General features: G+C 40.3%; 1 protein-coding gene across 1 annotated transcript in view; it reads left to right on the top strand.

Moving 5' to 3' along the window:
- The first annotated feature begins 8,498 nt into the window (after nucleotides 1-8,498).
- Nucleotides 8,499-16,198, top strand: part of NFATC4 (nuclear factor of activated T cells 4) — a 70,824-nt gene continuing 63,124 nt past the window's right edge. The window contains exon 1 of the mRNA XM_075276734.1: nucleotides 8,499-8,996. Within this exon, the coding sequence (XP_075132835.1) occupies nucleotides 8,894-8,996 (103 nt within the window). The 5' untranslated portion in view covers nucleotides 8,499-8,893. The remainder of the gene's footprint in view (nucleotides 8,997-16,198) is intronic.

Raw genomic sequence — 16,198 nt, 5'->3', positions numbered from 1 at the left:
ATCTTACTGCATACCAATGTCTGAGATTTGTCTCTTTTCACAAAGCCAGTTCCCTAAAAGTACACTCCCTTCCATTAGAGGATTGTCACCTCATCATTCACTGAAGAATGTGTATGGGATTCCCACATCCTTCACTCCATTCCTGTGCCAGTAGGTAGCAATGCTCTCCAGACAGTAAGACTGCCAACACAACCACTCTCCTAGGTATAAAGTGAGGAAGATAAATAATGTAATAGCGCTGCCCTGTATTCTGTGTGGGCTACAAGCTAGAGAATATCAGAAGTATGATCAAATCAGTCTGGCTCGGAATAAAGTGATATGAATACATTTTCTTCATCCACCTCATATGTATGTAAAGTTAGATAGAAATGATGGCCTGTGCTCAGTGTAGGCCTTCAATATTAGAACAGAGGTAGTCCAACTCCCAGTGCCCACAGCACAAAACACTGTCAAACCCTTAGCAGATGGCAGTGACATTTACGTTTAACCATTCACTACAATGATACCGATGTAATACCATGAACGGCCACTACAGATCGTGACAGCGCTTTGTAAGAGTAAGCACTGAAAAGGCAGCAGTTTGTAGTGTATGTCCACTTTGGTGAAAATCAAACTATAGGCGACGCTATATGGGATCTGATCATTTCTAATAATGGAGGACTTATGTCACTGCTCGCAAAAACCTTACAAATAGCGACCGTAATATAATCAGAATCCACATATTTTGTAAAAAACAAAGGTTGACAAGGCAAAATCTCTCAAATTTAAAAAGGTAAATTTTCCCAAGTTAAGAGCTGCACTTTTCTGTAGAACTACAGGAACTACAGGAGCGTATTGCGAATGCGCGCAAGAGTGGACGGTGACCCCAGCCGGAAGAAGACGCGGATGCTGTTGAAGATGGAGGCGTTGCTGGAGAGAGTTCTCTGGCAGAATTGGGGACGCCCCCAGTGCTGTTTGAGCGCTGGGTCCCACACTCAGTGCTGTAAGAGAACTCATTTGCATACCGGTAAAAACGGGTATTTCTACCGAATGGCGGGCTGGAGACGACTTCTAAAGGTAAGAGAAGAATAGCCTTTCTAAAGGCTATTCCAGCGTGTTAACTAGAAAAAAAAAGATTTTTAATGGTAGAATCCCTTTAAATCTACTGCAAGAGGATAGTGAGAGACTTTCACTGTTCCTGGCAAACAGATAACGCTACCCTATTAAACAGACAGCCTGTGATATCTCCGCAGCAGGCTCTATAGGTTTTAAGTAACCAAAATTATTTTCATTCTTAATAATAAAAGTTATGTTTTAGCAGCCATTTTTCTGTGATCAATGCTGCTAATACATCAACCGATATACTAAACTGGATAAACATTGAGATGTTCCAAGATAAGCTAAATAAATAACGTGATCAAGACTCTGGGTAAAGATGGATTACATCCACAAGTATTTAGCCCCTTAATGATCATGGGCATAATAGTACGTTCTGGTTGCCTGGGACTTAACGCAAATAGACGTAATATTATGTCCCTGGCCATGTAATAAAGCTGTAACTAATAGCTAACACCCACTACATTACCCCCTGGTCAGTGCTGAGCTCCAATCGAGGGTTATAACCCCTTGGATGCTGTGACACGTGTATTGCAGTCTATATTTGGTATCGCCACATCTGTAACAATCCGTACAATAAAGCTGGAAAATTATTTAACCTGCAAAGTGAATGTCGAGGGAAAAAATGCCAGAAATAATGACTTTTCATCATCTCACTTTGCTATAAAAGTGATCAAAAAGCAACATGTACCCCAAAATAGAACCAATAAAAATCTCAGGTAGTCCCACAAAAAATAAGCCCTCAAACAACTCTTTGTACTGATAAAAAAAAACGTTGCAACTCTTAGAAGATGCCGATGCAAAAATAATTGATTTATTTCCCCAAATGGGTTTTTGTTCTGTAAAATTAGTAATGCAAAATAAAAATATATAGACTGGGTATCCCCATAATCGTACCAAGCCACAGAATGAAGGTCACATGTTACTTATGCTGTATGCTTTGCAGAAAAAAAATAAAAGGTAAAAAGCTATGCCAGAATTGATTTTTTTTTTAAAATACACCAACAAAGAATTATTAAAATTTAGTCAATAAGTTATAGACACCCAAAATGGTGTCATCACAAAATTCATTTCATACCACAAAAAAAACAATCCCTCATATGACTACATCACCAAAAAAATAAAAAAAATATAACTTGTATAATATGAAGACAAAATCCCCCACAAATCTCCAAATCATTAGAACACAACTGGCTGCATCAGGAGGGGAATGTATAAGCTGTGCGAGCGTATATTAGGGTACACCCCAAATTTAGAGCTTACAAGGGAAAAGAAACCAGAAGTGACTTCCTCCCCACAACCATCATAAGAGCTACTGGGTAATTTGATGTACCCAATGTTCTCCACACAGCTGATTTTTTACCATCCACTGTACATTCACGTCTGGGCTACTAATACTCAGTGCCTAGCGGATTCTACTTTTCTGGTACCTTAGAAGCTCTGCAAACATGACGTGGCGTTCATATACCAAACTTCTGAATCTGCACTCCAAAAGCCACATTGTGCTCCTTCCCTTCTGTAAGCTGCTGTGTGCCCAAACTGCAGTTTAGGCCCACATATATAAAATAACACTGTTATTCCCAGGATTTCATATGTCAAAACAACAGTTTATACCCACATATGACATTGGTAAGTATGTTATCCTGTGTACATACATGTGGGCATAAACTTCCGTTTGGGCAGGGTGCAGAGGTGAAAGAGCGCTTTTGGAGCACAGTTTTAGATTGTTGGTTTCTGGACGCAATGTCACAATTGCAGAGACCCTAAAATTGCCCCTACAAAATGGGGTTACTTCTTGGGGAATTCCAGTTTACTGGCACCTCCAGGGCTCTGCAGAAACAACATGGCATCCAGAAAGTCCCTCTAAAGCTATGCTCCAAAAGCTAAAAAGCGCAGTGCTCCTTCCCTTCTGAGATATGTTGGCACTTTGGGTAATTGAGGAATCTAAGAGTGACTAATCCAATCCCATTGTTTTGATTCCTAAGCCAGATGGTACCATAAGGTTCTGTAATGATTTCCGTAAACTGAATGAAATTTAAAAATGTGATGCCTACCCGATGCCCAGAGTCAATGAGTTAACTGGAAGGTTGGGCCATGCCAGGTATTTCTCCACACTCGACTTAACCAAAGGGTACTGGCAGGTGCTGCTTACTAAAGAGGTCAGAGAAAAGGCTGCATTTCTTAACCCAAAGGGCTTGTTCCAATATGTGACGATGCCGTTTGGATTACATGGGGTTCCAGTAACCTTCCAGAGGTTGATGGATAGAGTCTTTAAGTCCCATCAAAGGTATGCTTCATCTTACTTAGATGACATTGTAATCTTTAGCACAGACTGAGAAAGTCACTTGTCAAAAGTTCAGGCCATATTAAATTGCCTCCAAGTAGCAGGTTTAACAACCAAACCCAAAAAAGTGTGTTTTGGGTCTGGAAGAGGCCAGATACCTAGGGTATGTAATTGGAAGAGGAGTGATAAAACCCTAGGTTAACAAAGGGGAGACCATTGAAAATTGGCCTCGGCCCTTATATAAAAAGCAAGTAAGAGCTTTCCTGGGAATCATTGACTATTACCGCAGGTTCATCCCAAATTTTGCAATTATTGCAGCCCCTCTGACAGACTTAACTAAGAGGACTAATTCTGTTATAGTCAAATGGAGTGAAGAGGCTGAGGGGGCATTCCAAGGGTTGAAGTCAGTCCTCTGCAAACAGCCGGTTTTGGTCACACTTCACTTTACTAAAGAGTTTGTGGTTCAAACTGATGCCTCTGATGTAGAGTTAGACACAGTGCTGTCCCAAATAGTGAGTGGTGAAGAGCACCCAGTCACCTACCTCAGTAGGAAGCTTACACCACCTGAAAGAAATTATAGCATTGTGGAGAGGGAGTGCTTAGCCATTAAGTGGGCCCTGGAATCCATAAGGTACTACCTCCTGGACCGACACTTTAAGCTGGTCATTGATCACTCCCCTCTAACATGGATGTGCCACGCTAGGGAGAAAACGCCGAAGAGACCAGGTGGTTTCTGACCCTGCAAAACTTTAAATTTACTGTGGAACACAGGGCAGAGAAGCTGCAGGGAAATGCCGATGCTCTATGCATTACCCATTGTATGTGGGTCAAAAGTGCCAACCCCTACAGGTCCCAACAAAGTGGGGGAGGTATGTGAGAAGGTGAAAGGCAAAGTGCTGGAATCATGCTATATCCGCTCCAGATTGCTGACTTATGTGTGGTCTAGTGTGGGTCTGAATTTGCCTGAATTTAAGGCTATATTTTGTTTTGTTTATGTGTGCCTGAAGCGAAGGTTTATTTATTTATCTTGTTTTTTGTAAATAAACCAGTTTGATGCACATTTTTGTGTACCTGCCTTGACTTTGGGTCTACACCACCACTTTTACCGAGCTACCTTCACCACAGCTGTTAAAATATGTAATAAATCAGTGACCAAAATTTACAGCAAATCTGGTAGGTGTAAACCTACCCAAACATCATTCAGCTTCAGAGATACTGAACATTTTTTTTTAGTACAGCGGAAAACTTAAACTTAGTAACTTTAGAGTGATCCAGATGAATCAACCTTGAGTCTCAGTTTTAGTATTCAAATACTGACAAAGCAAGACCAACTTTGCTGCCAACTTTGGACACATTTAATTAAGTACCTAAACCTGCCTGGTCCAGTTTTGGATTTCTTGATCCTACTCATGACACTGTCCTCACTCAACCTTGAGCCACAAAATATCAGACCAGAGGAAAAGCTTCTAGAATTCACTTTCTCTAAGGCCAGAGAAAAATGCAAACAGAAAATCAAAAGACCTAAATAATGATTAAAATTATGGACAAAAACAGAAAAAAAAAGATATGGACTGCACATCACAATCTTCTACATTGATCTAGTGCTTTTCAGCAAAATCTACATAAATGGACATGAGGTTCTTAGAATACATAATGATCAACGCGCATATGCCCACTAGCCACTTCACTTAAACATCTGTATTGCAGGTCCTTACTCTACTGGTTTGACCTATACATCAACCACCACTACCATAATGCAGCACCCACAGGGGGAGCGACCCAGTGGTCCGGCAATACTCTTGCCACCAGACTAAGCAACCAGGCTCTAGGCCACACCACTGAACAGGCACAGCACCTCAGGAGTGGCAGACACCTTCCAGCACCGCACCATGTGAACAGATCTCAAAAAAGTCACCTTACTATATTGCTTTAATCAGAGAACTGAGAGGTTGTAGGTGGGTCCCTTTTGCATTCTAACTAATGATCTGTAATAGGTCTCCTACTATCTTTAGTTGGACTTTTCCTATGTTCTTTTGAGACTTGCCTAATTGAAAATGACAATTAATATTATTTGTTCACAGATAGAAAGAAACACATAGATTGATATAATAGCACCACCAAAAAAAACTAAGCTACAGTAGATCCAAATTACCTAGTTAAACATTAAAGTATACCTTCAGTTATAAACATTTTTTCATAACTGAATAGTATAGGTTAATATATGAAACTTTGTAATATATCTTATGAACCAAATATGTTTTCTTCTCTGCTTTCCTGGCAGTTACTTTCCATATTAGTCTATGAAAAGGGGTACAAAAGACACCCTATATAATTGCTACTGTTATACTCTGCTATTCTAAACTATTATAACACTACTATGTTGTAGATATAAGCCTGTGAGTGCAGAGAATGAGGCAATAAATCAATTAACCATCTGGCAGGAGAATCCCACACACCATAGAGGTCTATGTGTGAGGCTGAATAAAGAAATGGAGCTAATGTAAACAAGCAAGATTTAATATTAGGAGCAGGAGAACAGCTTAAAGGGGCTCTATCAGCAAAATTTTGCTGTATGAGCCCCACATATGCGTGAATATCCTTTAAAAAGGCTATTCAGGCACCGCTACTGTTATTTTAAACCCTCGTCCTGTTTTAAAATAAAACTATAAAAACATATATGTAAATCATACCTGAACGTGCACCGACGTCATTTTCTGGCACGCCTACCTCTTCTTTCTTCTTTCTTCTTCTTTCGGCGATGCCCTCCGGTCCTGGCTCTTCCCCGGCTTCATCTTTATCTTCTTCCAGCGGTTCAAATACGATTGGTTGAAATCCGATCCACCAGATTTATTATCATTTACACCAGCTTTCTGACTTACCGTATATACTCGAGTATAAGCCAAATTTTTCAGCACAGTTTTTGTGCTGAAAAAGCCCCCCTCGGTTTATACTCGAGTCAGCAAATAAAAAAAAATAAAAATATATATATATATATATATATATATATATATATATATATATTTATTTAGGGGGGGGGGTCTATGACCAGCAGCAATATCAATGTATAGAATCTCCCATAAAATAGTGGGGAAAAAAAAAGAAGCTTTATAAAAATAAAGAAATTAAAAGTTCTAAATCCCTCCTCTCCCTAGAATAGACACAAAAGTAGAAAATGACTGCGAAACACAAACACATTAGGTATCCCTGAGTCTGAAAGTGCCCAGTCTACTGAATATAGGTTATCTGCGGTGCTCCTTTTCTGTCAGGAAGGGGTTAATAGGAGCACTGCAGATACCCTATATTCATCCAGACTGAATTCCACGTGGGGGGAAAAAAAGCAGTCCTCAAGCTCAGGGAAGGGGCAGACAGACAACCAAAACACCCTCTCCCTTTCCCCATCACTCAGTAACTGCTGCACCCAAAAACTCCAACCAATTTAATTTTTGAAATTTACCAGTAGCTGCTGCATCCCCCCCCCCCCCCCCAGGCTTATACTTGAGTCAATAAGTTTTCCCACTTTTTTGTGGTAAGATTAGGGGCCTCGGCTAATATTCAGGTCGGCTTATACTTGAGTATATACGGTAAGTTATGAGTGAAATCTCCATCAGTAATGCACTGGTGCAGATTTCTGCCTAAGAGTGAATGGACCCTGGAGTATAGGCCTAATTTATGATAAGATACAATTAAGACACATTCTCTGCCAATCCCACATGGATCATCTGTTTGGGGATGCTTCAGACACCTGTACTATACTGTGCACAGAGTCAAAAGTAGACAGTTCTGTGCCCTACTTGCAGCTCAACTCCCATTGACATGCTAATATCATATGTCTCGCCCTCTGCTCAGCAGCCATTCCATACCTAATAATATGTCAGTCACTTCTTTGTGTGGCAGAGTGATATTGATCAGCCATACAGAATGCAGATACTGATACTTACCATGAACCATGTAATACTGAAAACAAGTCAGAAGAAGACCAGTTATGCATTACTATTAGCACTACAGAAAAATAATACACAACAAAAATTGCAATGTGTGAATGGGTCTTTAAATCTAAGGCTAGGTTCACACCTGTGCCTAGTCTCCTTTTGCGGTTTCCATCTCCGAATCTGCTTAAAAAAATGTGTTTTTCCAACAGAAGCCCAGGGGACTCCATTATAGTCCACCGCTTTTTTAGGCAGACCCCAAGAACAGAAACCTGAATGCACATGATGTACTCAAACCAAGAAAACAAGAGCCAACTTCCAAGAAGCAATATAGTATCTATGCTTTTGCAATCTGTTTTTGCACATTATCTACTTAAACATTCATTCGATCTCAAGATATCAGACATTAGTTTTCCATAGCTTAGTCGAAGTTGTTGAACTTAGCAGATGTCTCTTGCTCTTTTCCTTGTTTACATGCATAAGAACCAATCAGATGTGATAGGAGCGAGCCACAGATTCATTACAGTAATAACATCCAGGCCTCTGCTTCCAGTGACTGGACACATCAGCATGTAGACTGCAGGCGAGAGACAGAGGCAGGAGGAGGACTAGAGCGGAGGGAGGAAAGCAAAAGAGGATGTGCCTCCTGACGAGGGTGAAACGTAGTAAAAGCAAAGTTTATGTAACTTCTTACAAGAAACATTCATCATTTATAGTATATACTTCTATAGGTGAACATCGCATAAGAGGAGATGGTTAGGAGCCTACAAACTACCGCTGTCCTATCTGCAGCTGCAGCCTTCAATGTTCTTTCTACAATTTGGACATACAGAGGCATGGCTGTGTCCTCAGCATCCCACCAGCCAACTGACAATCTGCCTATCCAATCATATAGGAAGGTGGGAGCATTGCTGGCCAACCAAGGAACATCCTGTCAAAAGCCTGGATCTTTTAAAACAAACATCCCTTCCAGTGACATACTGTATTTTTAGAGGGAGAGAGAGCAGAGGCCAGGACTAGGAAAAAAAAAGATTGGAATGATGTCAGTACAAGCCCCAGCCAATTGCAAATGTCAAGAGGCGGCGCTGGAAAAGTTTCTTTCTTCTTTTTGGGTTTTCCCTGCCCTGGAACAAAAAAAAAAAAATCTATAATAAGTTTCCCATTAAAAAAACAGAGGGAAAAATCTGGGAGTGAGGAATGCTAAAGGCTGAGCAGTGGGGAGGACAAGAGCAGGAGGGGAGCTGGGGATACTGGGAGCTGCAGGAGGAATCCCCCCCTCTGTCTGTCTCTCTGTATTTATATATTCCTCCTGTATATACAGTAACGTGCTTCATTCCTCTCCTTTTGTATCTGCACTCTCACATGTTCCCTGCTTTCCACTGTTAGCTCTTGTCTCCACGTCCTGTTGGATTGCACACAACTTTTCCACACTTTGGTCCTCACTCCTCTTGTTTACTTTTTTGCATTCTTCTCATTACTGTTCTTTGTACTTTATGCTACATTTCTTTCTAAAGTCATCCTTAATACCCATTTTACTTTAGTCTTCTGGTCCAATTTTTTCTTATCTTCTAATTCTGCACTCTTCCAAATGGGGACAGCAATTTGCCAAGACGGAGAGCTAGATTTTCGCCTGATCTTTGGCGAAGAAGATTCAGATTCTCCATCACCCAGGAATACTCTGCACACAGCTGGTAAGTAAGTCAATGGTACCAATCGGGGCTTAGCAAAAACAAAGCTTATCATTTTCAGAAAGTGATATAAAGACTTTCTACACTTTACGTGTATATCCATCTATCTCTATGCATAGTAATCTTAGCATGTAGAATAACATGCAGCACCTGGCAATACAAAGATTTTTACTACTTCTTTGCAATTCATTTTATGGGGCTTCTGTGTTGTACATCATCGGTATCAGTTCTATTTCATAAAAATGATCAGACGTCTGAACTGTAGAACAATGGGGGAAATGGGATAAACATCTGGACTGAAACATAGTGGATGACGAGAAAGAAAATGATCATATATATACTATAGATTTAGATATATTTTTCATCCGGAAATTACTTTTGGATTTAATGATCGAGGTCCTAGAACATAACAAAGGATGTGGTAGCAGTACATATATGATCAGATATAATAAGACTGCTGGATAAATGCTTTAGGGAGTTACATTTTAAGGCCTGTGATAAAAGACCAGGAGTCCGACCAAGAACAAGGAGAGCTGGCCAATGGTAGTGTACAGGAATAATTACAATGTAGTCTTCAGGTCATCGAATTAAGCAGTATCTGGGAGTAATGTCAGCTTTGATAAACGTAAGATAACATGAAACAAGGTAGAAAAATACAATAGGCCTGGTATATCTCTCAGCTCTGGGTATGTTACTTATATCTAAAAGGAATCAATATAAAAAAAATATTTATGTTGATAATATAGATGTTTTTCAAAAGCTTATTCTTAAAATAAAAAAATATGGATTTCAATTTTCGAAAAGAAGTCACCTAACCCCATTACTGAAAACCATAAATAAATGTTCCAATCTACATAAGAATTTCATATAGAACGGAAGTTACACCTTAAACTAGAGATCTAGGTCAGGGACCCAACCAAATACCCATTCTATGGTTTGGAGATACTGATGTGGTTTGTTAGATAAAGGTAAAATGTGGGTCACAGGCGTGGGGATTGCAGTTGTGCTATATAGATAAGAACTTTCCATTTTAGATAGAATTCAGCTTGGTCATTTAAAATAAGGAGTCTGTTTTTATGGTTACAGTGTTACACGTGATACTGCAATGGAGTTTTAACAGAAGAAGTCTTACCCAAAAGTCTTTGGAGACATCCTTTTCTTTATCTTAAAAAATGCTGAATAGAGTTTTTATCTGTGTCAGGGAAAGTAAGTGTACCATATGGCTACCATAACAGTCACCCTGCTTTACAAAGTCTTCACTACCAAATCTGTCTTGTCCCCATTATTGCATGCTTTTGCATTAGTGAACCTGCCAGATGTAGCACTCTTTTAGATCTAGTCTGGTGCGTTGTTGGTGCAATATCTCATACCAGAAACATGCCAGAATGAATTGCTAAATAGCGCCTGCCTGCCTTCTCCTTCCCTCCCATTCACCACTATTATTCAGCCCTTTGGCCATTTGAATTTAGCACCAATGCATGTGCTTTATTAGCTAGTAACTGTGCAATTCGTTTCAGTAAAGGATAGAGAAGGCAAGGGCTGCCTGGTAATTCACATGAATTGTGGGACGGGCCTGTCATGTAAATACACACAGTATCCCAGAAAATACAAATTCATTGCCTGGCAGCACAAATCAACATGGCAGTGATTCACGTTAGCATATTCCACCTGTGATCATTAATTCAGCTACTATTACCATTCCAATAGACACTACATAGTGTAATGGAAGCTTTATTACGTAAGTAACTGGAGTCATGTGCTTACATTTGATGTACGTATGTTTGTTCTATGCATACTACAATACCCTAATAGTGTGTAAGGTACAGAAACAGGTGTTTCCATCCATGACACTGTTAACACAACATGACCTATGGCCTGAGACCAGTCCTGTTTCCTTCTGTTTGTGTAGTCTACTGTCTGAGACAACAGAGTACCACACACAGAACATAAAAGTATTATTAGAAAGCACTGGCTAATAAAATACATCAGTTATGAGTAAAAGTTACAATCTCAGTTATTGCAAGAAATGAATTTCATAAATTCCATCTGCCACAGAACATTATTCAGTGATGTTATCCATGTATGAAACTGTGTCAGAGAAAAATTGTCATTGTTGTCCATTTCCTCTAATAGCTGCGATAGGATAAATGAACACTGGTTACTATAGGAAACAAGAACGGTTCTCTTTGATAAGACATCTATGAGAATCTCCCATACATATAGTATAGGTTTAATTTAAATGGAAACCTCTGCAGAGTGACACGTTATCTGCTAGGTTCCTCCTCTGCCTTTCTATATTAAAAAAAAAATGTTCCATTGCTATCCTTTCTACGATACTTGGCACAACAGCCTTCTTTCTTTTCCCACAGTGCTAGAGCAACATTTACAGGGTGGCATGTATCAGTATGTGACTGAGCAACCCCAGAAATGTGGGTGACATAGTTAAACCTCCACAGGGACATGGCATTGGATATATGGCCTTGCCATCCATTTACAGTGTGTTACGGTTCTGTATATATATATAAATAATTATTTAGTCAGAACCTCTTGACTGCGGTAGTGGCTGCAGTCGAGGTCCACAAGCCCCAGAAGGGCAGCCGTCTGCCTGAGCGAAGCAGCAGTATGTTTGCGCGGCTCAAGTGTGAACACAGACCAACGCACGTTCACCAGTTAGCTTCACTGGGTGAAGGCGTGCATGCAGCTCCACGGTGAACCAGCTGCAAAGGAGGAGTGCCCCAGTTGACTTCACTGGGCAGGTGCTTGTGTAGCTTTAATGGGAATAGACTGTAAAGAGGCTTACACCAGTTGGCTTCACTGGGCAAGTGTTTTTTGTGCAGCTTGAATGTGAACAGGTGGCAACACTGATTCACCAGAAACTTCCTCGGGAACTGCACCTGCGTATAGGCTGCAATCAAGGCTGCCAAGGGTTAATGTCACCCCTGGTCGGAATCACAATGGGCTCCACAACAGCTTTGGAGGCTATAATAGTTCCCTACCGTCAGTACCCAGGAATCCTACACTAGAATACCTGCACTGGTAACCTGGCATTGACAGGAACCTAGCCCTACACCTCTCTGTCTCAACATAATAGTCAAAGTGTGAGCACCCGGCGGGCGTGGGCTCACACCATATAAAGGCAAGTCCCCCGCCCACAGGGCAGTGGCCATAAGCTCACTGGGCATGCCCAGTATGGGTGGAATGGGACTTAGCCTTAGAACATCTCCAAAAAGTCTGAGCATGCTCAGTAGGATGAGAATGAGAGCCTCAGAACGTCTCCGGAAAGGTCTGAGCATGCTCAGTAGGGTGAGAATGAGACTTCGCCTAAGAGCGTCTCCAAAAAGTCTGAGCATGCTCAGTAGGTCAAATGCTGGACTTAGGCTCCACAAACCTCACCGTCCGACGCCGAGGGCGAGAACTGGATTGACCCGCAGGTGGCGCTGTGCACCGGAAGGAAAACCTGCGGGACCCCATCCTAACACAGTGCCAATAAAGTGTTTACTAGGAATGACTCTAATGAATAATACAGGGGTTTCTGAAAGACATGAAGACATGTTCGTGTATGTATGTACGCCCCAAAAAAGTTTTGAGAGTTGACTCTTATTGCCTTGGCAAACAGTACACTGTGGGAAATGTATATGTCTTTTTTCAGAGTGCATCCCTGTCCATCCATGGTCATTCACTGCTAGATAAGGTAGACACAATGTGAAAGAAGCCCCTAGACAAGTACTAATTACCTGAACTGTGTGCTGGATTATCAGAAATTCTGGATAGCCGTGAAGACATATGAAATATTACTTGGAGGGTAGGAACATTTAGAGAGACTAAAAATAAAGTCACTAAACCTATTAATATAATTGTTTATAAATTACAGGAGTTTCTCTTCTCAGTTGTCTACTTTTGGTCTTGTAAACTTTCATATTATACTGCTGATAAAAAAAGAACAAGATTTAAAAAACAAACAAACAATTAAAACAATTGTTTATGTATATTGTATATTTTTGGGATATACAGTCCTATGAAAAAGTTTGGGCACCCCTATTAATCTTAATCATTTTTTGTTCTAAATATTTTGGTGTTTGCAACAGCCATTTCAGTTTGATATATCTAATAACTGATGGACACAGTAATATTTCAGGATTGAAATGAGGTTTATTGTACTAACAGAAAATGTGCAATATGCATTAAACCAAAATTTGACCGGTGCAAAAGTATGGGCACCCTTATCATTTTATTGATTTGAATTCCCCTAACTACTTTTTACTGACTTACTGAAGCACAAAATTGGTTTTGTAACCTCAGTGAGCTTTGAACTTCATAGCCAGATGTATCCAATCATAAGAAAAGGTATTTAAGGTGGCCAATTGCAAGTTGATCTCCTATTTGAATCTCCTCTGAAGAGTGGCATCATGGGCTACTCAAAACAACTCTCAAATGATCTGAAAACAAAGATTGTTCAACATAGTTGTTCAGGGGAAGGATACAAAAAGTTGTCTCAGAGATTTAACCTGTCAGTTTCCACTGTGAGGAACATAGTAAGGAAATGGAAGACCACAGGGACAGTTCTTGTTAAGCCCAGAAGTGGCAGGCCAAGAAAAATATCAGAAAGGCAGAGAAGAAGAATGGTGAGAACAGTCAAGGACAATCCACAGACCACCTCCAAAGAGCTGCAGCATCATCTTGCTGCAGATGGTGTCACTGTGCATCGGTCAACTATACAGCGCACTTTGCACAAATAGAAGCTGTATGGGAGAGTGATGAGAAAGAAGCCGTTTCTGCACGTACGCCACAAATAGAGTTGCCTGAGGTATGAAAAAGCACATTTGGACAAGGCAGCTTCATTTTGGAAACAAAAATTGAGTTGTTTGGTTATAAAAAAAAAGGCGTTATGCATGGCGTCCAAAAAGAAACAGCATTCCAAGAAAAACACATGCTACCCACTGTAAAATTTGGTGGAGGTTCCATCATGCTTTGGGGCTGTGTGGCCAATGCCGGCATCGGGAATCTTGTTAAAGTTGAGAGTCGCATGGATTCCACTCAGTATCAGCAGATTCTTGAGAATAATGTTCAAGAATCAGTGACGAAGTTGAAGTTACGCCGGGGATGGATATTTCAGCAAGACAATGATCCAAAACACCGCTCCAAATCCTCAGGCATTCATGCAGAGGAACAATTACAATGTTCTGGAATGGCCATCCCAGTCCCCAGACCTGAATATCATTGAACATCTGTGGGATGATTTGAAGCGGGCTGTCCATGCTCGGCGACCATCTAACTTAACTGAACTTGAATTGTTTGTCCAAAATACCTTTATCCAGGATCCAGGAACTGATTAAAAGCTACAGGAAGCGACTAGAGGCTGTTATCTTTGCAAAAGGAGGATCTACTAAATATTAATGTCACTTTTCTGTTGAGGTGCCCATACTTTTGCACCAGTCAAATTTTGGTTTAATGCATATTGCACATTTTCTGTTAGTACAATAAACCTCATTTCAATCCTGAAATATTACTGTGTCCATCAGTTATTAGATATATCAAACTGAAATGGCTGTTGCAAATACCAAAATATTTAGAACTAAAAATGATTAAGATTAATAGGGGTGCCCAAACTTTTTCATAGGACTGTACCAGAGCAATACATATTATACAAATACAATGACATATAATGTTATTTGTGAGTAATTGCCTGTAGTTCCTTGCTTGTTCTGGTACTGTTGTACACTAATAACCTCAAGGATGTCATACAATCTAGAATTTGTTGCCAAGGTCAAAACTGTTCCACTGGCCTGGCAGGCCTGAAAGAGCTCCAAAGGATGAAAATAACTGTTGGTGTGCGCCAGGTGGGGTGTCTGTGACCAGAGTTTCCGAGTCGATGGATGTGTGGAGGGCTACTGTTTCCAGGATCACATCTCAGTATATAAAGGATGCTAAAACATATGCAGGCAGAGCTGTGGTTGAAAGTCAAAGCTTGACTTTGATTTGGCTATTGCAGCACTACCATTGATAACATGTAGAGTTTGCATCTGATGATTTTCACCAATGCTGTGTCCTTAATTAAGCTATAGTGCCTTATATATCCTTTAGCTATAATTTGATGAAATGGTCTTCCATCCCTTGCGTCAAAGCTTTGACTTTCAACCTCAGCTGCTTCTATCTGCAGGTATTTTTCTAGTGTTTGCATACTGAGATGTGATCACAGAACCAGTAGACTTCAAAACACCCATCAACGCACACACGTTTCTAACAGACACACATCTACAATTATTCCCCTTTAAAACGCAGGTCTGACACATCAAGCCTCTAAAACAAATAAACAGATTATTAGAATAGAAAAACAATATAATCTAAACAGTTTTTCAACATTTGATGATCATGCACATACAATTGGCTTGAAGTGAATGACATATGTAGTACTACCATATACCAAAAGGTGTCCAGATTAAAGTGATATAAAAAGTATTAAAAAGCAATTAACACATTCCTATCAGTGACACCTCCCTCCCGACTAGGCCCATTCATTTTGGCCTAATCCGGAGCAGAATGCGGTTACTAGATGCCGGTGTAGTATATTCACTGCTCCAGTCTGCAACCACACGCGGCTAGCCGTTTTTTGGGCTGGATTCTGAGGCAGCCTCTGCCATTTCTTTGAGTCGCTATATTTTCACACCTATAACTTTTTTTTTTCTGTGTATGATTTCTTTGAGGAGGAAGTGTAAAATTTATTTATAATATTTGGGGGCATGTCTGACACTTTTTCAATTTTTTTTGGGGGGGGGAGGAAGTGAATCGGCCATATTAATTTTTCCCTACATTGTAATGTTTTTAAAATGCCAGCATTTTAGACTTGGAAACATCTAACATATTTATGTTTATTTAAGGGAAATGGGTTGATTTTTTTGTTATATCCTGCAGTATATTGCTAAATCTTTGATATGCTATTACATGCTGGCACCGTCAGTGTAGACAGAATTGTACTAGTGACATTCTTAGGATCCCAGAGGCAATAGTTATGGATCCCTGCTCCCAGCTGACGCTCTACTGTAGGAATCACATCCAATGCAAGGCACTCATGCACCATCGTGCTTTAGATGCCTTGGTTGCAATTGGTTAAATGTTCACAATCAAATATCTGATTGTGGACATTGCAGCAGGGTCCTTGCTAGAAGAACAGCAGAGACCCAGCAACTCCTTTGTAAAAGTCCTGATAT

The sequence above is a fragment of the Leptodactylus fuscus genome, chromosome 1, assembly GCF_031893055.1.
Source record: "Leptodactylus fuscus isolate aLepFus1 chromosome 1, aLepFus1.hap2, whole genome shotgun sequence".
NCBI classification, from domain to species: Eukaryota; Metazoa; Chordata; class Amphibia; order Anura; family Leptodactylidae; genus Leptodactylus; species Leptodactylus fuscus.
This window is presented reverse-complemented; position numbering and strand designations above follow the sequence as displayed.